We start from the raw sequence: 22,288 nt of genomic DNA on the forward strand, positions 1-22,288 counted from the left end.
CTTCTTGGGAGTCTCCCTCCGCCCCCCACACCCAGGGGTCCCCTCAGCCCTCCTTCTTGGGGGTCTCCCCTCCCTCCCCCCAGCTTCTCCCCTCAGAAAAGGCCCCTTGCCTTTTCCCGCCAAAAGGGCTAGCTCCGCCCCCGCTGGCTTGGCAGCCAATCAGAGCGAGGCTCCCGCCCCCTGGGGGAATATCTGTGGGACTAAGTCCGCTGACTGGCCTGGCTCTGCTGTCCATCACAGGCCCAACCAAGGGGGGCACCCGGCAGCTGCCGTATATCCATATACCACCTACGTCTATCAATTCCCTATCTATATTAAACTATTATATATATATAATATGTACATAGCTATGTATGTATCTATACATAAGAATCCGGCACAAAAGTGCCCTCATTCAAGATGGCCGCGGGCCCTTCCTCCCGCTCCAAACATGGAAGAACCGGCTGCCCTGACCCAACATGGCCTCTCCCCTTTCTCAGAGCGCCTCCTAGGCCTCCGCGGTGGCTTCATTTCCGGGACGGCCCCCCTCGCGCGGCGATTGGTGGAGAGCTGGGCGCTCTGTGCGCGGCGATTGGTCGAGGCGGAGGAGGAACCCGGAAGAGCCGGCTGCCTGGCTTTCCACGCGGGTTTGGGAGAGAGAGGAGAGAGGCAGCCATGGAGGAAGGAAGGGCCGGCGGGCGGGAGGAGGCCGGAGACCCCGGGAAGGTGAGGGGGGAGCGGGATTCCCCCAGGGGGTGGGACAGATGCCCCTTGGGGGCCCCTGGCCATTCTGGGAGCCTGGATTCCTGCCTTACTCTCTCCCCTTTCCTGATCCCAGTTATACCACGTGCCTTATACCATTTGCTAAGATGCTCTGATCATCCCCGCTGTGTTTTATTTAGTGGAAATTGAGACTGGTTTCCTAGGTGAAGCTTTTTCTAAGCATTCTAAACAGTCCCTTGCAGGAAACATTTCATGGGAAATTAGATTCACCACCTGAATGAAGCTCTTTCTACATTCCAAGCACTGATCTGGTTTCTGACCTGCATGAAGCTTTTCCCAAACACTCTTCTGTATGAAGTATCTCATGGGAATTTTTACAGATAGGTAGCCGTGTTGGTCTGCCATAGTCAAAATAAAAAAAATTCCTTCCAGTAGCACCTTAAAGACCAACTAAGTTAGTTCTTGGTATGAGCTTTCGTGTGCATGCACACTTCTTCAGATACACTCTGCACACGAAAGCTCATACCAAGAACTAACTTAGTTGGTCTTTAAGGTGCTACTGGAAGGAATTTTTTTATTTTGACTAAGGCAGACCAACACGGCTACCTATCTGTTTCTTACGCAGGAATTTGCTGAGAGATCCTATAAGTAATAGGATCTGGCTCCTGCTGTTTCTTAGCCACCTCCTCATTTTCCTTATTCATGTAAAATTGAGTAATTTTTTTCTTGTGCTTTCTGCAGAGAAGCTCTCTTTGGAGGAGGGTCTGTGGCACTTGGGGAGAGAACATTAATTTTGTAACTACTCTGGGTCAACACTGTCTTTCCCCTTAATTCCTCATCAAGTTTCCTTATACCATATGCCTTATACCATTTTCTACAATTCTATTATTTTCCTTGCTGTGATTTACTGAATGGAAACTGAGACTGGTTTTCCAGGTGAAGCTTTTTCCAAACACTCCCCTGTATGAAGTATCTCATGGGAATCGAGAATGGGGCTGCGAAGGAAGCTTTTCCCACATTTCAATCACTAATTTCTTCCCCCGTTAGTTCTTTCATGTGAAGTGAGGCTCTCCTTCTGAACGAAGAGCTTTCCTTGATGGGAAGTGGACTGGGAGCTCCGACTCAAGTTCTCTCCACACTCTGAATATTTATATGGTTTCTCCATTGTGAGGATTTTCTTATTGTCTCCATTCTTCTTCCTTTCCAATTCACCACCTACCACCTACAACCCATGGCAGTATTATTAATTAATTATTATAATAGCCTCAGGAATAGATAAGAGTCTGAAATGACTGAAGAATGCAAATGACTGCTTGTGCAAGAGGAAGAAGGGAAGGGAGCTACTGCCTTTTTTGGCTGATATTACCTAATTTATTTATGGGACCCGGAGATTCAAAAAGCCTGGCTCTTTCCAAGGATGGATTTAATTTGGCTCAGTCGTGGAATCCGCTCCATCTCCAAGCTCTGTCATTTCTTTGCTCAACCAAAAACAGACAGATGCCGAAAGGGAAAAAGAAAATCAGACAGGATGTACCTCCACGTCCCTGAGATCTCTGAAGCCTACATGGAAGAAGGGCTGCAGAGGGGGGTCGACTGGATGGCCTTTGGGGTTCCCTTCCAGTTCTGGGATCGTTCGGTGCTTTAGCAGGTCATTCCTGCTAAAGTTGAGGGACAGAAGGTGGTGGAGAGACAGAAAGTTGACATCTTGAAAGAAATCCCATCTAAATGGAGAGCCAAGAGAAGGGCAGAAATGACAGATAGATTAAGGGGGAAAGACAAGAGCGACTTTGAAAAAGAATGGGGACCCTTTATATCATATTTGCAGAAACAGAGAAAGTCAATAGACTTGATGGCAGGATTTAAACAAACATTCACATTATTAGCATTAGAAAACGTTTAGAAGATAGTGAAATATTACGCTGTATTTCCTTTTATTTTTATGTTTTTAGGCTTGATGTTATGTTGTTAATAGCTTTATCTGTTAGGAGTTACCAAAGTGGGTGAAAAGAGAAACAAACCAGAAGCGGAAGTTGGAGGAAGCCCTGGAGGGGAGGGAGGGAGGAATATATAGTGAATGTTAAGAAATTGAGATGTATGTGATGAACGAAAAAGAAAAATGGATATTTTTTTTAAAAAGAGGTGGGGCTGGATGGCCTTTGGGGAGCCCCTTCTGGCCCTTCCCTTCTGTGTCTCCAGGACTGGGACCTGGGTGCTTTTCTCTGCTCCAGGCCCTCTTCAAATCGCCCCCCATCTATTGATTTTGGCTGTCCCCCCCCCAAAGAAGGCATCCATTTGGAGCCCATCCTCTCCTCCGCCTCACGAAACGGATTCTGGGACACGTAGTTTATCCTCTCTAGCCAGTTTGTCCTATGTCCTTTTAAATGTGTGTGTGTGTGTTTATTGTTTTGCTTTCTTCATGTCCTTCATATATGCATTTTGCGCCTTTTGTCTCGTATTTCTATGCTCTGAGCAGCCCCGCGGTCTTCGGGTGAAGGGCAGTATGCAGATTTAATGCATGAACAACAATTCTGCAGTTCCCAGCACCCTAAAACTAGAGTTCCCAGGGGTCTGGTGGGGGGGGGTGAGCATGTGCTTTAATTTTAATCTTTTTTATTGATTTTCCAATAAAAAGCTTCCAATTAATGTATCCAATCATAATACTCGAAATAAAATAAAAAAAACTAAAATAAAAAAATCCAAATTATAGTTCAAATTATAATTACCGTATTTTTTGCACCATAACACTCACTTTTTTCCTCCTAGAAAGTAAGAGGAAATGTCTGTGCGTGTTATGGAGCGAATGCCTGCGGGTGGTGGTGGGGGATTTGCTGCAGTCGTGAGCAGAGGATCCATGGTTCCCCTTCCTTTCCTCCTTCGTGGTTACAAAACATGGATCCTCAGGATTTTTGCATTGGGCTACTCCAAACTCACTGTCAGATCACATGTCTGTGGCCACAGCATGAACCACAAAAATCATACATCCGCTGTTTCATTTAGAATATTTTTTTCCTTGTTTTCCTCCTCTAAAACCTATGTGCGTGTTATGGTCTGGTGCGTGTTATAGAGCGAAAAATACGGTATTAATATTTGGAGTTCCCCACGGTCTGGATCTCTGAAGCATATTTCCACATCTCAGTCCTGACTCTCCTCGTCGTTTCCATATTTTCCACCTCTCGATCTTGACGCTTTATAATTCTCCGTCCCTGAGTCCACGATTCTCAATCATGTCAAACACCATGTACTTTCATCCGTCAAATACAGCTTTGTTAACATGTATTTTTCCAACTGGGGTGTGCTTTCAATGCATTTAGGATTCCTTTGCAACGTTGTCGGTTCCGTCAGGCTAGCTCTGCGGTTTTACTTGGCCTTTTGCTAGTTTCCTTGATTGTCTGACCCCAGATAATCCCTCTTTCTCTCCTCCGCCCCACAGAAGAAGAAGGTCGTCAGGAGATACTGGGAGGGCGAAGCCCCCCAAGCCGACCCAGAACAGAGTGGCGCTCAGGGTGCCAAGAAGCCGCGGCAGGATGAGGCCTCCCCACGGAAGCTGATGGGTCCTGGCAGGAAGAAGACCATATCAGGGGTACGGTCCTCCTTTCTCTTTGCATTTCCAACATTTATTATTTGTCTTCTTCCTTTTTCGCTAATTTCACAGGTGTAATATACGAAACATTACAAAGCAGAGAAAGAATAGAGATATTGCTTGTGAGATTTAAATGCAATAGTGAAAGTAAGAAATGTAAATTAAGTGAATAGATTGGAAAATTTTCAGGTGTGATTGATGGAAGTAAAAAAAAATTGTACAAGATATAAAAGTATGCTTAATTACTGTTGAAAACGATATGTTAACACACACACATATATAGAATATCAGGGGTATGTTCCTTCTTTTTCTTTACATTTCCAACATTTATTATTTGTCTTATACATTTGGGCTAATTTCACAGGTGTAATATACGAAACATTGCAAAGCAGAGAAAGAATAGAGATATTGCTTGTGAGATTTAAATGCAATAGTGAAAGTAAGAAATGTAAATTAAGTGAATAGATTGGAAAATTTTCATATGTGATTGATGGAAGTAAAAAAAAATTGTACAAGATATAAAAGTATGCTTAATTACTGTTGAAAACGATATGTTAACACACACACATATATAGAATATCAGGGGTATGTTCCTTCTTTTTCTTTACATTTCCAACATTTATTATTTGTCTTATACATTTGGGCTAATTTCACAGGTGTAATATACGAAACATTGCAAAGCAGAGAAAGAATAGAGATATTGCTTGTGAGATTTAAATGCAATAGTGAAAGTAAGAAATGTAAATTAAGTGAATAGATTGGAAAATTTTCAGGTGTGATTGATGGAAGTAAAAAAAAATTGTACAAGATATAAAAGTATGCTTAATTACTGTTGAAAACGATATGTTAACACACACACATATATAGAATATCAGGGGTATGTTCCTTCTTTTTCTTTACATTTCCAACATTTATTATTTGTCTTATACATTTGGGCTAATTTCACAGGTGTAATATACGAAACATTGCAAAGCAGAGAAAGAATAGAGATATTGCTTGTGAGATTTAAATACAGTAGTGAAAGTAAGAAATGTAAATTAAGTGAACAGATTGGAAAATTTTCGGTTAATTTTTTAATTTTTATTGGAAATTTTATTTACAACATAACATAACCCCCCCCCCCAGTACAGAAATACAATAAGCATAACATACAGCAGTACAAACAACCAAACAAAAGACTTCCTTTATCCTGTATCTGGCCTCCTTATTTACGTCTTATAAGCTGTTTCCTTTATGAATAATTATTTAGATTTTTCTCATTGTAACTTAAATATCCACAAAGTCTCCTGCAGACATTAATCGAAACAAGTCCAGGTGTGTATTTTAGGGCACTGTTTTGTGAAGTATTCTCTGCGTTCCCCCCCCCCCCCATGTTTTTGAAAATCTTGTCTAGTGTGATTTCTAATTTGAAAATTTTCCGATGTGATTGATGGAAATAAAAAACAACAACTGTATAAGATATAAAAGTATGTTTACTTTCTAGTAGCACCTTAAAGACCAACTAAGTTAGTCCTTGGTATGAGCTTTCGTGTGCATGCACACTTCTTCAGATACGGCTTCAGATATTCTTCAGATAGCCGACCAACACAGCTACCTATCTGTAAAAGTATGTTTAATTATTGTTGAAAATGATATGTTTAAAAAATAATATACCGTATTTTTCGCTCTATAACACGCACGTAGTTTTTAGAGGAGGAAAATCCGTAGGCATGCCACCCGTAGGCATTCCCTCCATAACACGCACAGACATTTCCCCTTACTTTCTAGGAGGAAAAAAGTGAGTGCTATGGTGCAAAAAATACGGTAATTTTATTAGTTTTTTAACATAACATTTTCAACAATATATCAATTTCATATATCATTTTCAACAGTATGATAATATGAGAATATCAGGGGTACGAAGGGAAGTAGGTCTGCATTGCAGTAGGGGGGCTAGATGGCCTCTGGTGGGTCCCTTCAAATTCAGGAAGTCTGGGGAAGGGGCTGAATCTTTCTGGGGGGGAGATACAACCTGCCCCCAATTCCACGTCCGCCTGCTTCGCTCTTGGGCGTCTGTTGCAATCCCTGCCTTGCAGGGGGTTGGACTAGATGGCCCCTGGGGGCCCCTTCTGATGCTGCGATTCTGTGATTTCTTCCAGAAGGTGGACCCGTTTCCTGGCCCGGCCTCCGTCAGCCGTGAGCAAGTGCGCAAGTTCCAGCGAGGAGCCAGGGGCCAACTGGTGAGGCGCTTTGGCCTTCCTGGGGGGGCGGAGACGTTCTCCCGAGGCGTGTGGGGTGAGCTGCGGGCCACCATAATCTTTGCCCCCCCTTTTTCCCATGTCCCACAGGGGGCGGTGTCCAACAAGCGCCTTAAGCGCCACCTGGCCAGGCAGGAGGAGAAGGCCCAGGCAGCAGCCAGGCAGGCGGCCCGGACGGAGATGCTTCTCCTGGAGGATGCTGGGTAATGTAGTTTCTGCACCTGCATTTAAGAGGCTGTTGGGTGGTGGGTGGTGAGCCTTGGTTCCGTAGCTGTCAACTTTCCCCTCTTCTTGCGAGGAATCCTATTCGGAATAAGGGAATTTCCCTTCAAAAAAAGGGAAACGTTGACGGCTATGTTTGGTTCAGTGCAGGCAAATGGTGCCAAGAAATCTTCATTTACTTGAAAAAAAAAATTCCTTTAAAAAAACAAGATTTACTTTATCGTTTTCGGTTTTACAACATTTATATAAATTACAGAATTTAAAACATATTTTAAACATATCCAACTTCCCTTCCCACCCCCTTCCAAGGCTCGTTTCATTTTCCTTTTTTGCTTCTTATTCTAATTAATCCTTATTTTTTTCTCTTTCTCTTTTTTAAGGATGTTTAAATAGGTATTCTAAATTGTAAAACAGAAAATTTAATTAATAATAATAATGATGTACTGATGTGGAAATCTGTGGGGCTGAACTTAATCTGTGGGGCTGAAAAATGAGAAACGCAGTAAAACTGAAATGGCTAGATTCACCCACCCCCTTTCCTTTTTAAAAAAATGTTTTTTATTAGGAATTTCAACAATTAACAATTTATCAAAAACACACCATCCTCCTCCCCCCCTCCAATTCCCCCCCTCCAAATATAGTTCTCTTTTAGTTTATAACATGCCGCAAGTTTTAAATCCTTCTTCCACGGTCTCTCCCATGCACGCGTTTCAATATCCGTTGCCCAATTAACTTCCATTTCCTGAGGGGTCCGGCGTCATCACTGCTTCTGACCATAGTAGGCTGTTGCCTCCGGGGTGCAACTCTGCCTCACTTTCTCCCTCTGCCCCGCCAGGTTCCTGGAAGGAGATGAGGGGGAAGACACCTGCACCATCGCCCAGGCCGACATCGCAGAGGCCGTAGACCTGGCCGCCGGCGCAAAGGTAGGTGGGGAGGGGACAATGCGGGGGTCTTGAGGAAGGGGGGCAGTGTGGGGACCCCCTCCCAGGGCGTGACCCCGGCCTGCTTTCCTCTCACCAGCATTTTGAGCTGCGGCTGAACCAGTTTGGCCCGTACCGGGTGGACTACACGCGCAACGGCAGGTGAGTGAGCAAGAGGTGTTTGGCGGTGGAACGGTCTCCCTCGGGAGCTGGTGGGCTCTCCTTCCTTGTATCCTCCTCTTCCTTGAATCCTCCTCTTCCTCCTTTGCAGGCATCTCCTCCTGGGGGGCCGAAGGGGCCACGTGGCGGCCCTCGACTGGCACACAAAGGCCTTGATGTGCGAGATCAACGTCATGGAGTCCGTCGCAGACGTGGCGTGAGTTGCAAAAACGTGGGGGGTGCCGTGTTGCGTTTTTTGGGGGGGAGGCAAGCATAAATCGCACATCTCTTATCAATTAATCAGTTGGGATGCAGGTGGCCCTGTGGGTTAAACCCCAGAGCCTAGGGCTTGCCGATCAGAAGGTCAGCGGTTCGAATCCCCGCGATGGGGTGAGCTCCTGTTGCTCAGTCCCAGCTCTTGCCAACCTAGCAGTTTGAAAGCACATCAAAGTGCAAGTAGATAAATAGGTACTGCTCTGGCGGGAAGGTAAACGATGTTTCCGTGCGCTGTTCTGGTTCGCCAGAAGTGGTTTAGTCCTGCTGGCCACATGACCCGGAAGCTGTACGCCAGCTCCCTCGGCCAGTAAAGCGAGATGAGCGCTGCAACCCCAGAGTCGGCCACGACTGGACCTAATGGTCAGGGGTCCCTTTACCTTTATCTTTATCAATTAATTAGATTTGTATACCGCCCTTTATCCGTAGATCTCAGAGCAGTTCCTTTTCTGTCCTCCCACCCCATTCCCTCTCGTCTTGCCTCCCAAGCCACTTCCTCCACGGTTCAAACGTTCTGCCGTTGGCAAGTACCAGCGACAGCCTTGCCAGGTATTCCTGGCACTCCTGTCTCTACATGGCAGGTGCAGGGCATGGGTTTCCCATCTTCCCGGTGAGGTTGTCGCTGCCTCCCCCCAGCTCAGAGATGAAATTTCAAGAGAGTCATATCTTGGAACTCGGACGCCCTGACTCCCAAACAAATCGGCTCCCGAACGATTGAAACCCGGAAGAGAGTGTTCTGGTTTTCAAATGTTCTTTAGGAACCCAAACGTCCGATGCGGCTTCCGATTGGCTGCAGGAACTTCCTGCAGCCAATCGGAAACCGCCCCTTGGTTTCCGAACGTATTGCAAGTCGGACGGACTTCTGGAACGGATTCTGTTCAACTTCTAAGGTATGACAGTGAATGTATAGTCTGCTTAGGGAAGCTGCCCCTCGCATGAAATTTCTTTATTATTATCATTATTACAGTTGTACCTCATGTTATGTTTGCTTCAGGTTGCGCGTTTTCAGCTTGCGTCCCGCGGCGACCCGGAAGTACCAGAAAGGGTTACTTCCGGGTTTCGCCGCATGTGCAGAATGACGCCACGGGCATGCGCAGAAGCTGCGAATCGCGACCCGCGCATGCACTGACGTGTGTTGTGTTCTTTTCGGGTTGTGAGCGGGCCTCCGGAACGGATCCCGTTCGCAACCAGAGGTACCACTCTTGTGGTTCATTACATTTGCATTCTGCCCTCCATCCAAAGATTGCAGGGCAGTTCACAACTTAATTCGGGGCAGCCTTACCGCTTCTCACTGGCTCATAGCTCCTGCCCGTAACCGGGCTGCCTTTGCACTTGCCCCTGGTTCTTTCCGCTTCTGAGCTGCGACGCCTCCGTTGCTGGGGGTTGGGCTAGATGACCCCAGGGTGCCCCTCCTGACTCAGCCTTTCCGTTCTCCCCCCTGACGCCGCCTTTCTCCCCAGGTGGCTCCACACGGAGACCATGTTTGCCGTGGCCCAACGGAAGTGGCTCTACGTCTACGACAACCAGGGAGTGGAGCTCAACTGCCTCAAGCGCTTCCACGGGGTCCAGCGGATGCAGTTCCTGCCCTACCACTTCCTCTTGGCCACAGCGGTGAGGAAGGCCCACTGGGGCTGCCCGACTGGGGGGGGGCGGTGGTTATCTTTCTCTCCTGAACCCCAACAATCCCATCTCTCTGGACCCCTGCGAGCAAGAACAGTTCAGCAGTAGAAGCTGTTCAGCAGAGCTTAGGGGTGGGGACCATCTGCCAGGGACGCTTTCCCTGTGATTCCTGCCTTGGGGGGCGGGTTGGGCTAGATGACCCTTGGGTCTCCCTTCTCCCTGTTCAAAGCTGTTATTCTATGGATCTGTACAGTGTCTTACAACCTGTGGATTCCCCTTTCCCTCCTTTTGAGAGAACAGTCGTACCTTGGAAGTCGAACAGAATCAGTTCTGGAAGTCCATTTGACTTGCAAAGTCAAGTCAAATGGACTTCCAGAATTGGCTGATTGGCTGCAGGAGCCAATTGGAAGCCACAGAAGCCACACCGGACGTTCGGCTTCTGAAAATGGTTCAAAAACTGGAAAATCTTCCCCCTATTCTTCCTAATGTCTCAACAAATGAAACCAATTTGTTAAAAAAAAGTGTTGCGTGGAAAAAAATACGAGAGAGAGAGACATTGCACATACCTTTGTAAATCAAGAAAATCTTTAATAAAAATACATTTAGAAAAACTAAAAAAACACTGGAACAATCACTTCCGGGTTAACAGCAGCAGCAACAACAACATGTTATTTATACCCCGCCCACCTGGCTGGGTTTCCGCAGCCACTCTGGGCGGCTTCCAACAAAAGATTAAAAATGCATTAAAACATCAGTTATTTAAAACCTCCCTAAACAGGCCTGCCTTCAGATTACCTTTAAATGTCATATATTTGTTTATTACTTTGACATCTAATGGGGCGGCGTTCCATAGGGCGGTTTCAATCACTCAGGAGCCGAAAGTTTCGAGTTCAAAGGCATTCAGCTTCCGAGGTTCCACTGTAGTTTAATTGACCAACGGAAAACACAAATAAAATGAGAAAAAGGAAAAACAGTAGTAGTAGTAGTATTCTGATTGTTATTATATTTGTACCCTGCCCATCTGACTGGGTTGCCCCGGCCACTGCGCAGCTTCCCACAAATATCATTGGAAGAGCTGACAAGGACAGCCGTCTGTCAACTCATCTAATACGTAGGTGGTGCTCTTAATTCCTCCTGTGTTTCGTATAAATGAATCTCAGATATACATGTCTGGGCAAAACCCACGCCTGCAAGTAATCCATTCTCAGCTTGCGGGAGTCACCACCCAGGGATTAAATATGTGGCAAGCATCTTTAGCAAGGTGTGGGAACACCTTGAGAGAAAAACAGGCGGCGGACTTCAGTCAGTGGCTGAGGTCCAGCTCCGAGGGCCTTCTGGCGGTCCCCTCCCTGCGAGAAGTGAGGTTGCAGGGCCTTCTCGGTGGTGGCGCCCTCCCATCAGATGTTAAGGAAATAAACAACTATCTGACTTGTAGAAGGCATCCCCATTTAGGGAAGTTTTTAATGTTTGATGTTTTATTGTGCTTTTAATATTCTGTTGGGAGCTGCCAAGAGTGGCTGGGTCTCCCAGATGAGCGGAGCATAAATACTATTATTATTATTATTATTATTATTATTATTATTATTATTAATTTTAGTGGTAGGTTTGAGCATACACAGTTACAGGTATTTACACAATCTCCTGCTAGAGCCCTGACAGGGCTACTCCTTTAGATAGAGACTTGACCCCTGGCTCGCACAGCAACGTCCAGATCCTGGTTGCAGGTTCAAACTTAGCTCCAAGCACAGCCCACCAGCAACCTGCAGAGATTTCATGCGGCAGAGAGACGTTGCTGGCCTGGCTCCCATCCCAGCCGGATACCGGGGGCAGATCCAGCAGTGAGCATGGAGATTTGGGCCAGGTGGAATCACCCAGCCATCTTGCACTCGCAACTTATCCAGCTGCAAGCAATCTAGATGCCCCGGCACCATGATTTCCCCCGGGCCAAGAATAAATCTTCTCCCGCAGTGCGGAGAGGCGGCTGAGAGAGCCTCCACGGTGGCCGGACAGGCAGTTTTGCAGAGTTAGCAAAGCTGTCTCCATGGCGCAGTGTCTGGGGCAAGGCGAGGATTGTTCCGCCTAACCCTCCTTTTGTGGGTTGGGTTGCGGCTGTGGGTCGGGCTGGCCAGTCTTGGGGGGGGGGAGGTCAGGACCCTCTCCTAAATAAGAAGTGGCCCCCCACCCGACTTGATCTAGCACCTGGTCTCTCCTGGGTGGGTGGGTGCCTTTGCCCACAGAAAAGAGACCCCCCCCCCCCTTGGATGCGAGGGTCTGTTTCTTACAAAGCTCTCTCCTCTGTTTTTGTGTGCCCCCCCTCCCAGAGCGAGACGGGCTTCCTGCAGTACCTGGATATCTCTGTGGGGACGGAGGTGGCCACCATCTGCACCAAGGGGGGCCGGCTGGGGGTCATGGCGCAGAACCCCTCCAACGCCATCGTCCACCTGGGACACAGCAACGGTGAGACTCCCACTGCGGCGGGTTGGGCCCCATGGCCTCTGGGGGTCCCTTCCAAGCTGACGGTTCTGGGATCCTGTAAGCAGGACTTGTGGGGCAGGAGGAAGGTGGGGGGGCTGGTTGTAGCTGGTTTTTAGCCACGGACGGAAAGGGAGGAAGCCGACGGCAGGCAGGAGTAGCCCTCCCTCCCTTCCCAGTTTGATCTTTTCTCCCCCCCCCCCCAAAAAAAATATAGGCACGGTGACCCTCTGGAGCCCCAACATCAAGGAGCCCCTCGTTCGGATGCTGTGCCACCGGGGGGCCGTGAGGGCGTTGGCAGTCGACGGGTCTGGCACGTGAGTGAAACGATTATTTTAATTTGCAAAATGCGAGTCCTGCTTTCTGTCTGGGGCGGTTTCTGCACCTTCCGTCTCCCCTTGCCTGCCAGAAACCATCGGCGTGTGACGGCGGCCTCAATCCTGTGTGACGGAAGAATCTAGGTGCGAGGCTGCTCAGTCTCTGCGGAATAAAGGAAGGAGTCCAGCCACCAACCGGAGCAAACAGCTCCAAAAGCAAAAAAGTTGATTGTGCAACAGGTTCAAAGAGGAATTTTGAACCCCAAGGATGGGGTGACAAGGGCTTTTTAAAGTTGTTGCATATAAAAGCAATTTAACATCTTGCCTATTAATATCCTCACCTGTAATACCAAGTAAAAAATGCTTCTGGTTTTTTAAAAAATGTATATTTCAACATCTTTTTCATCTCATTATATATGATTTCCCAGAAGTTTTTTACTTTCTTACATTACCACCACATATGGTGAAATGTTCCTTCTAGGACAAGTCTGATCTTAAACCTCCACTGCGTTGTGGGACCTCTTTGGGAGAAGGAAAGGCTGGGGAGAAAACCCCACACAATTCCAGAGTGGGATCCCTAAGGCGGTTGGTTGGCTGGTCTTCTTCTGCCAACTCTGCTTTCCTTTCGACCACATCAGCCAGGCCACGAGGGCGGTCTTGGCATAACGGCTTTGGCTCGTTTCTGCCTCGTTCCGCATTGCTGTGTTTTGCGAACTGCCCTGCGAGTGCAAATTCAACGATGACAGCAAATAGTAAACGACGGGAGGTGTGTGCAAACGCAATAAATCGCGATAGCAAAAAAATCGTCGGCAGCCGAAGGAGAAATCGAAAACGGGCCGAAACACACGGCAAAGTTGAGGCAGGCTGGGCTGTGCGAGAACGCTGCTTGCGGGGGCCGGGTTCAAGAGGCAGGGAGTTCCCAAGTGTCAGTGGTGGCACGCCGAAAGGATTTAGTTCTATTCCCCACCCCTTTTTTAAGTCATAAATAACGAAGAATAAAAATGTGCACCCCACCCCGGAGACCATTCCGCTGTAACTATCCAACCTTCCAGAATTTCAGCACCTCTTGCGATGGTTTGACCGCTTTATTCCCCTTAAGTGTGGGAATAAAACAGCCTTCAGCTGCCAGCAGAAGAACAACAAGGCAGGAGCCAGTCTGTGGTCCCCAGGCAGGGAGTTCCAAAGTTGCTTGGGAGGAGCCACCACCAAGAAGGCCCTGTCCTGCCCAAGTCTTCCTGGGAGGGTGGTGGGACCAAGAAAAGCCCCCCCCCCCCGAAGATCTCAAAACCTGGGCAGCCTTATAAGAGGGAATGCGGTTTTTCAGACAGCCTGGCCCTAAGTCATTGTAGCATCCGGAACAAATGGGTACCCAGTAGGGCTGTTTGAGGGAGTTGTTTGCTCCCTACAAGATTTTTAAAGAGCGGGGCACACCCCAGGACCTCATGCGATGGTTTGACCCCTTTTCTGTTTTAACAGTACGAATTCTGCAAACACTTTCTGTATCTCCTCCTCAAAACCATTCCTCCTGCATATTCCCCGTCTTACCTTAACGGCACATGTTAATCTATCATCATTAGCTATATCCCACACCTCTTTATGCCATTCTTCCATTTTATATTCCGCTTGCCCCTTCCACTTCCTGGCTATAATAATTCGTGCAGCTGTCAATAATTTTACAAGCAAGTCCTTCCTCGCCTGCGAACCTTCCACCGCCTCGTAAATTGATAATAACGCTACCTCTGGACTTTCGGTCAGCTTTAACCCAGCAATTTCTGTTATCTCCCTTTGCTAATAATTTTCTTTTATTCTTATAGAGGTTTTCAATGTATGTTTCTCCCATATTTTCCCCCAGTTGTTGTTGTTTTTTTTTGGGGGGGGGGATATTTTTTATTAGGAATTTCAACATAACAATTTATCAAAAACACCCCATCCTCATTCCCCCCCATTTTTTCCTCCCCCCCCAGACTTCCCTCAGCTCCTCTCTCTGCTTTTTCAGCACATGCTATTCTCTGCATGTTATAAAATAGTAAAGATCCTTAATTTATCTAACTACAGTGGTGCCTCGCAAGACGAAATTAATCCGTTCCGTGAGTCTCTTCGTCTTGCGGTTTTTTCGTCTTGCGAAGCACAGCTATTAGTGGCTATTAACGTCTTAGCGGCTATCAACGGCTAAGCGGCTTTAAGAAAAAGGAAACAAACTCGCAAGAACTCGCAAGACGTTTCGTCTTGCGAAGCAAGCCCATAGGGAAATTCGTCTTGGAGAACGACTCAAAAAACGGAAAACTCTTTCGTCTTGCGAGGCATTCGTCTTGCGAGGTACCACTGTATATGTTAGAAATAATAAATTTGTGTATGTTTATTCAAAACCTGCCAAGGAGTCCAGTTCATTTTGTTGTTTCTTTAAGTACTTTGTAAAAGGTTCCCATTCTTCTTTAAAGTCACAATTGTCCTTATCACGTAATTTGTATGTCAGTTTCGCCAATTCCGCATAGTCCATCAGTTTCTCTTGCCATAGTTCTCTAGTCGGGGTTTCTACATTCTCCCATCCTTGCGCTATTAAGATTCTTGCCGCCGTTGTCACATACAGGCTTGCACGCATATAAGCAGCTCTTACTCTGCTAGATTTACAATGTGCCGGAAGGATGGGGACTGCCCCTTCCGCCCCTCCCCCAGCTTATTGCGCCGGTAATTCCCGGCATTTCCTCCTTTTGCGCTGGTTCCACGGGGCAAGGCAGCTGCAATGATTTGATTCAGAATATTTTTTACTTGTTTTCCTCCTCTAAAAACTAGGTGCGTCCTATGCTCGGGTGCGTCCTATAGAGCGAAAAATATGGTGGTAGTTCTGTTGTCTCCATTTCCCACACCTCTTTTAATTAATCTTCTTTCCAGTGCAGAACAGGTGACATGTAGCGCCTATGAGAACGACAGCTCTACCAACCCCTGTATTTTAGGGGGGTTGGACTAGATGACCCCTGGGGTTCCCTTCCTGACCCACAACTCTCTGCTTCCTCTCCCCGCAGCTACATGGCCACCTCTGGGCTGGACCGGAAGCTGCACATCTACGACCTGCGCACCTACCGCCGCCTCCACTCCCTCCTGCTGCCCACCGGCGCTGGGCAGCTAGATTTCAGCCAGCGGGGGCTCCTGGGGGCCGCATGCCAGGAGATCATCCAGGTAACTGGGGGCAGGCGGGGGGACTCCCCAAATTTCCTGAGTGGGCTTTGCGGCTCCATCTCCCTCAAATCCTAAAGCCTGAGGGGTTTAATTGAATTTTTTCACTTTCCCTGTTTAATGTCAGGCCCCTGCCCCACATCCGGCACCGGGTTCTAATTCAGGCAAGGCGCAGACAGCTTGTCGCTTTGGAGCATAACCTGGCAGGCTCTTCCCATGTCCTTATGGACAAGCCTAGAGGCAGTCTACCTCGATTCCTCTGTCCCTGGCGGTATTTGACTCCTGTGCAGACAAGATGGGCCCAATTTATTTTTATGCACAACCAGAATCCGCTTGGCGAGGCAGTAGTGTGCAGAAGTCATTATGCCTTTTAAGGGGGGGGGCATTGTGGGTTTTTGTGGTGTATTTTGTGATTTTATGTTGTAACTGCCCTGAGACTCACAGGTATAGGGTGGCATACAAGTTTAAATCATCATCAAGATATCCTAAGCAATCATCAGGGTTGGAGCAAGTTGCAGGATCCTGCCCTGAGCGGGGTGGGATGGATGACCCTCCGGTGTACCCTTCTCGTGCTGTCATTCAGCTGAGTTCTGCACTTTTGCAAACGCTTTGAGATGGAGGTAAAGCCAGAATCTCAAAAGTCACAGCCTGCCGGATCAGGCCCACATTGGCCAGCCAGATGCCCCCAAATCAGGATTCGAACTCGAGATCAGGACTACCCTGGTCAGCAGCCATCAACAGGCTTCTGCACAGATCTGTCCAATCAAAGCCATCCGAGTTGGTGTTTCTCTCTCTCTGCCTCTAGTGGGAGGGAGTTCCACAGTTTCACTGCGTAGAGATCTTCCTCTTAACCTGTCCCGAATCTCCCGACATTCAGCTTCCTGGGACGGGCACGAGTTCGAGTGCTGTGCCAGAATATGGGGGGAATTGATCTCTCTGCTTTTCTCCTTGCCTGGTGCAATTGTACAAGCTTCTATCACATCACCTCTCGCCCCGACTGGAAAGCTGCCGCCGTTCTTTGCAGGGGCGCCACTCCATCCCCACAGAGCCCAGGAGTCCACAGCCCCCCGAAATCTGTTTTTCTCTCCCTTCCCAGGTGTACAAGGACATTGCCTCCTGCCCGCCCACGAAGCCTTACCTGTGCCACTCCCTTCCGCGCCCGGCTCATGCCCTGCGCTTCTGCCCCTTTGAGGACGTGCTGGGCGTAGGCCACGGAGAAGGCTTTGCCAGCCTCCTGGTGCCAGGTAAGGGGGTGGGGGGGACGGGGGTGTTGGGATACTGCTGGGGAGACGGGGGCATCAGATAGGTTTAGAGACTTGTGCACGCTCTATCAGCAGAGTGAATAAATCTTTGCACAGCCTGTTCCCTTTTAAGGTGGAATGGAACTATATCCTAACGGGGGACCGCGAGGGTCATCCAGCCCAACCCCCTTGCAGTGTGTCGTGATTAGCCCAAGGGGAAGGGTGGAGCAGATGGGCTGGGTCTGCCCCACTGCCTTAGAGGGGGTATTGAGTCTCCCCCCAATGGCTTTTCCTCCTGGCTCACCCCCTCTTTTCTCACGCTGCAGGAGCCGGGGAGCCCAATTTTGATGCCCTGGAGAGCAACCCTTTCCGCAGCCGGAAGCAGCGCCAGGAGTGGGAGGTCAAGGCTCTCTTGGAGAAGGTACCCCAGGAGGATCGGGGCCCTGTCCTCGCAGAGGCCGGCTGTCGTCTCTTCCTGCCGCGACTCACACAGACTGCCTCCGAAATTTGAGGCTCCGTTTCCCCGACCGTTTTGCAGCTGCCAGCTCTGCCCCCTGGGGCAGGGAGTTCCGCAGGTGAAGCAGAGAAGGGCCCTCACTCCTCCTCACTCTCTCTCATTCACTCCCTCCAACAGATCCCGCACGAGCTGATCTCGCTGGATCCCGGCCAGCTGGGCACCGTGAACAGGGTCTCCCTGGAGCAGCGGCAGAAGGAGCGGGTGGAAAGACTGGTGGGTCTTCCGGGGCGAGGGGGGATTTTGGGTGGGGGGTCTGTCCTGGGGGAACCTGATGGGGGGAGGACACGCTGGTAATGGGGGGGGGGAGGCTGGCCAAAAATGTGGTGGCTTTGAGACCCCTTTTCAGAAAATTATACACATATATATATTTGTGTGTGTGTGTTTGTTACGAAACTACACGCATAAATCATAAAATACGATGTAACCAGCCGCAAAACGGGATACTATTGGGGTAAAATACTAAACCTATTTTTATGTTTAAATACCATAGATTCCGGCATATTAGGTGACTGGGCGTATAAGACGAACCCCCCAAATTGGCAGGGTCATCTTATACGCTTCGGTAGCAGTGGCCGGCGGGCTCCGCGCCGGGAAGAAGCCGCCCAGCGAAGCCGGTTTAGCATTGCTGGACATCTTTGCCGGGCAGCTTCCTCCCGGCACGGAGCGGAGGCCGCTGCCCACTGCAGCCATACCCGCGTATAAGACGACCCCCGACTTCTTAACCTCTTTTCCGGGGTTAGAACGTTGTCTTACACACCGGAGTCTACGGTAGGCGCATTTTACAGCACAGCGGTATCTCGGTTCCCGAACGTCTCCATTTAATAACAGATACATCGGTACCTTGTTTTCCAAACGCCTTGGTACTCACACACTGTGGCCCCGTGAGTGTTCCAGTTTGTGAACTTTTTTTGGAAGTTAGGACGTGCTCCGATTTGAGTCTTACGTTGAGGTCTGTCTGTTTCTGCTATTAATTTTGCGTTTTTGCAGCTCATTTTTGTGACTTTGTGGAACCCAGTTCAGCTACTGATTGATTGATCGATTGTGTGGCTGCAGCACATTGCTATCTTGCTTTCATTTTTTGGATCAATGGCCTCATTAGATAAAATTCATGTTGAATTGCTGTTTTTGGGGTTGTTTTTAAAAGTCTGGGACGGATTAATCCGTTTTGCATTCCTTTCTACGGGAAAGCGGGCCTTGGTTTTGGAAACCTTTGGTTTTGGAATGGTTTTGGAACGGACTTCTGGGACAGAATAAAGTTTGAGAACCGAGGTACCACTGTATTTCCGACTTTCTCCAGGGCTACGACCCCCAAGCCAAGGTCAAGTTCTGCCCCCGGAAGCGGACGAAAGGCCGCGACTCAGCCGTGGGGAGACTCCGGCGCCGGAAGAAGGTGGCCGCAGAGGAGCAGCGCGTAAGTCCATTTCTCCCAGAATCCCCTCTGGTTCCCTTTCCCAGAATCCCCTCTGCCTCCTTCGCTCGTGACCCCCGGCTCTCCCCCATTTCTTCCCCTTTCTGCACAGGCGGCCATTCGGAAGAGCATCTCGCAGCGCCAAAAGGGACAGCAGCGACCATGTCCGAAGGCCCCCAAAGCCCCCCAAGGTCAGAGGTCAGCCTTGGACCGCTTCCAGAAGTAGAAACGGGGCAGGGGGCCGTCTGGCTAGAAAAGAAGAAGCAGCCCCCCCCATGGGGTGGAAAGAACCCTCTTGCCCCCCCCCCCGCCCAGCGGCAGGACCTGCTGGCGTTGCCTCTGCGAGGAAGAGATGGGGGCTGCGTGGGTGGGGTCGAAATCCTCCCCAAAGCCCCTCTGGTTCTTCCTTGATGGCCTGCGAAGGACCTGTGCTCTTTTTTGTGTAAAATAAAATATAAAACCCTTCCTGGGAAAGTCTCTTTAATAAATAATAATAAATAAGAACATTTTATTTCTATCCTGCCCTCCCCAGCCGAAGCCGGGCTCAGAGCGGCTAACAACAGCAAAGTAATACGGCATTCTAAAATCAATTTATTATGAAATCAGTTCAAATCAAATTAATGGCAACCATTGGGCTAGAGTTTGTTCCACGCGCGGAAGGGTCTCCTTGCGAGTAGAGCGTCCTCAAAGCCCAGAAAGGAACCCGATTCGTGGAGAGGAGCAACCCAGGGGTACAAATAATAAAATTATTTATTACTATTACTGTTATTGGCCGCAACGGCTATGCTGTGCTTCTGCGGTTGGAGGCGGTGAATGCCACCGGATGAGTCCACTTTGCTGCCAGCGGGCTGTTCACCCCAACTGCACACCCTCCGGGGCAGGGGGCTGGGTGAGATGATGCTCATAATATTATTATTAGGGCTTCCCATAATATGCACCTCTCTCCGATGTTGGACTGGATGGGTCCCCATTGGCCTGATCCTGCAGGCACTTCCCCTATGGAACTCCCTCCCACTAGAGACAGCAAAGGCTGGCTTTCGAAGACAAGTGGGTGAATAATAAGTCTGTCAGCGGCTCTGCTCAGCCTCCACTGTCTCTGCTGAGAAGGAATGGCCCTCCTCTGACGGAGTCCAGAGAAACGGGCTGCCGGTCACTGAAGACCAACGGCTGGGGCTGGGGGGCCAAGAATTGTGACCTGGTGGTGCAAGAGGTGCCTTCATTCCCACATCCAAGCCCCACCCTGACCCCCACCATGAAGGTGACACCCACAGCCCAGGCTGCCCCCCCACCCCATGCGTTTCGGATATCGCTTCCAAATCCGTGACGACCAGTAACATGGCCGTTTTTTGAAACCGAAAAGCGTCCAGGGAAGGCGGCGGAATGTCCCAGGTCCCAAAATCCAGTGGCAGAAATCCTGCGCTGCAGGGGGTTTGGCTGGATGACCCTTGGGGGTCCCACCCCATTGTCCAGTTCTGTCTCTGCCCCACAACTGAAGTTGTTTGCTTGCCGCACCTGCAAGCAGACGGAAGGGCTGGGCGTGTCCTTGGAGAACTGATGCTGACTTTGTGCGTTGCTTAATGAACCAGTCGGGCGGGGCTACATGACCCCTGGGGGCTCCCACCTCTGATGCTGCAAAACCAGTTGCCAATTCAGCAAGATGAGCTTGGCTGGCGCCACTCCCGGTGCCCCAAGTTTCTGAGGCTTCTCTGGCTGAGTCTCAGGGTGCAGATTTCCTCCGGTGAAGTCTTCGTCTTCCTTACGCCGCCAGCCACGCCAGGGCCTTGCAGCGGACGAGCCCCAGGGCCCTCTGCCAGGCGCTGCACGCCCCCTCGTGGGTGCCCACCTCCTCCCAAACAGCCACCATCTCGGCCGGCGCCACGCCATGGACGCTGAACAATACCTCCCTGTAGCAGCAGGCGTCCGGCGGGAAGTGCTCCGAGCCAGCCATGTGGGGCAGGTGCAGGGGGGCCAGGCCGGCCTGGCGGGCGCACAGCCCCACAAAGACGTCCTCCAGGGGCACCAGGGGGACATGGCGTGCCGCCCCCAGCAGGGCTGGCACGGCTTCCCCAGAGAGGACGTAGGCGGTGCCACTGCAGTAGGGGGGGAAGGTGTCGCCCGGGTAGAGCGGGACCGGGAGGTGGTGCCGACTCCGAGGGTCGCGGTTGGGGCGCACCCACCAGTGGATGCGGCCCAGGTAGGGCGGAGGGGGGCTGGGCAGGGCGCCCAGGTGGCGCGCCAGGGCGGGCAGGTTGAGGAAGACGTCGTCGTCGGCCTTGACCACGAAGGAGGCGCCTGGGCAGCAGGTGGCAGCCCATCCGAGGAGTGCCAGGGTCTTGAGGGTCAGGTTGGCGTAGGTGTCCAGGAAGCGCCCCTGGAGGAGGTCTCCGTGCCGCGCCGCCTCCCGCTCCAGGGCGGCCTGCTGGGAGGGCTCCGAGGGCACCCCCAGGGCGAAGAGGGTCCTGGTGGGGCGCCCGCCGGCCCACAGCACCCCGCCCCAGGTCTCCCGCACGGCCTGGCGCCGGGCGGCGTGGTCTGGCGCACTGGCCACCAGGACCAGCAGGAAGGGCGTGCGGAGGGCGCAGGGGTCGCCCGCGGGCGCCAGCAGGAAGGCCTGGGCGGAGGGCAGGAGGGGGGCGCAGCTGGAGGGGGAGAAAGGGCGCCCCCTGCCGGAGGGGAGCAGGTAGGGCAGCGAGCGCGACAGCAGCGCCTCGTGGGCCCCGCCGGCCAGGAAGAGGACCCCCAGCGAGAGGGCCGAGGCCCCGCAGAGGAGCAGCTGCAGGAGGCGGCGGCGTGGGGGCGAGGGGGGCAGCGCCATGCTGCTGGGGGGCGGAGACGCTGCAAGAGAGAAGGAGGAGAGAGGTGGGAGAAAGAAGTCGCATCCTGCCACCCTCCCCGCCCCGGTTTATTGGGCCGCTCTCGGCTTGCAACCTCGCAGCCCCCCCCCCCCCGCGCGCTGCAAGCCTGTCTCTGCACATTGTCGCACCCGCCTCGCTTGCAAGCTCAGTATTTTGGGCCCCTGCCGTCTTGCAATCTCATCACGCCCCCCCCCCCGGCATGCATGCAAAAAGATCTCCCTGCCCCTCCAGATGCCCGTGTTGCGGGGGGGGGGGCAAGACGCGCACAGAGAGAGAAACAGGTTGAGGCGGCTTCCTCATCCGAACCGCGACCGATGCGTCATCCCTTTGACCCATTCCACCTTGGACTCTCCCCCTGTCCCGCCCCCCCCCCCCATCTTGCAACCTGAGCCCCCCTCTCTCCCCGCAGCCCATCTCTGCAAAGAGACCCCCCCGCAAGACCAGGGAGGGGCGCGCCAGGCCGAAAGGATGGAGAGATGCGAAGATGGAGGAGGGCGAGGCCGCTTCGGCAGGGAAGATGAAAGGGGGGGGGAGAGGAAGAAATATGGGGGGGGTCTCCGCCTGCCTCCCCCGATCCCGCCTTGCAGCCACTTC

At 50.7% G+C, this 22,288-nt stretch overlaps 2 protein-coding genes across 4 annotated transcripts; one reads left to right on the forward strand and one right to left on the reverse strand.

The window, feature by feature from the left end:
* The first annotated feature begins 384 nt into the window (after nucleotides 1-384).
* Nucleotides 385-19,304, forward strand: WDR46 (WD repeat domain 46). Of its 3 annotated transcripts, none has more exons than XM_081182362.1 (16): nucleotides 385-705; nucleotides 4,133-4,282; nucleotides 6,421-6,501; nucleotides 6,610-6,722; nucleotides 7,577-7,664; nucleotides 7,762-7,823; nucleotides 7,933-8,037; nucleotides 9,554-9,704; nucleotides 12,035-12,170; nucleotides 12,403-12,502; nucleotides 15,523-15,676; nucleotides 16,770-16,917; nucleotides 17,241-17,335; nucleotides 17,549-17,644; nucleotides 18,729-18,842; nucleotides 18,952-19,304. In XM_081182362.1, exons 1-16 carry the CDS (start codon nucleotides 400-402, stop codon nucleotides 19,063-19,065), a joined length of 2,013 nt encoding a protein of 670 aa, XP_081038488.1. In that variant the 5' UTR covers nucleotides 385-399; the 3' UTR covers nucleotides 19,066-19,304. The 3 variants fall into 3 exon arrangements, with proteins under 3 accessions (XP_081038488.1, XP_081038489.1, XP_081038490.1); XM_081182363.1 differs by having other exon boundaries at nucleotides 4,136-4,282; XM_081182364.1 differs by lacking the exon at nucleotides 385-705 and adding an exon at nucleotides 3,139-3,283 and having other exon boundaries at nucleotides 4,136-4,282.
* A 378-nt stretch (nucleotides 19,305-19,682) lies between these two features.
* Nucleotides 19,683-21,740, reverse strand: B3GALT4 (beta-1,3-galactosyltransferase 4). Its single transcript, XM_081183364.1, has one exon. The coding sequence runs from the start codon at nucleotides 21,652-21,654 to the stop codon at nucleotides 20,596-20,598; it is 1,059 nt and encodes a 352-aa protein (XP_081039490.1). The 5' UTR covers nucleotides 21,655-21,740; the 3' UTR covers nucleotides 19,683-20,595.
* Nucleotides 21,741-22,288: the final 548 nt, after the last annotated feature.

Source organism: Podarcis bocagei (genome assembly GCF_964188305.1).
Source record: "Podarcis bocagei genome assembly, chromosome: 2".
Taxonomy (NCBI): domain Eukaryota; kingdom Metazoa; phylum Chordata; class Lepidosauria; order Squamata; family Lacertidae; genus Podarcis; species Podarcis bocagei.

What these genes read in the sequence shown, in the direction of transcription:
- B3GALT4 (XM_081183364.1), bottom strand. Translation starts at nt 21,654, where the DNA reads ATGGCGCTGCCCCCCTCGCCCCCACGCCGCCGCCTCCTGCAGCTGCTC.
- WDR46 (XM_081182362.1), top strand. Translation starts at nt 400, where the DNA reads ATGGCCGCGGGCCCTTCCTCCCGCTCCAAACATGGAAGAACCGGCTGC. An exon ending in CCACCTGGGACACAGCAACG is followed by an intron (nt 12,171 to 12,402) that starts GTGAGACTCCCA and finishes AAAAAAATATAG; the next exon opens with GCACGGTGACCCTCTGGAGC. An exon ending in CATGCCAGGAGATCATCCAG is followed by an intron (nt 15,677 to 16,769) that starts GTAACTGGGGGC and finishes CTCCCTTCCCAG; the next exon opens with GTGTACAAGGACATTGCCTC.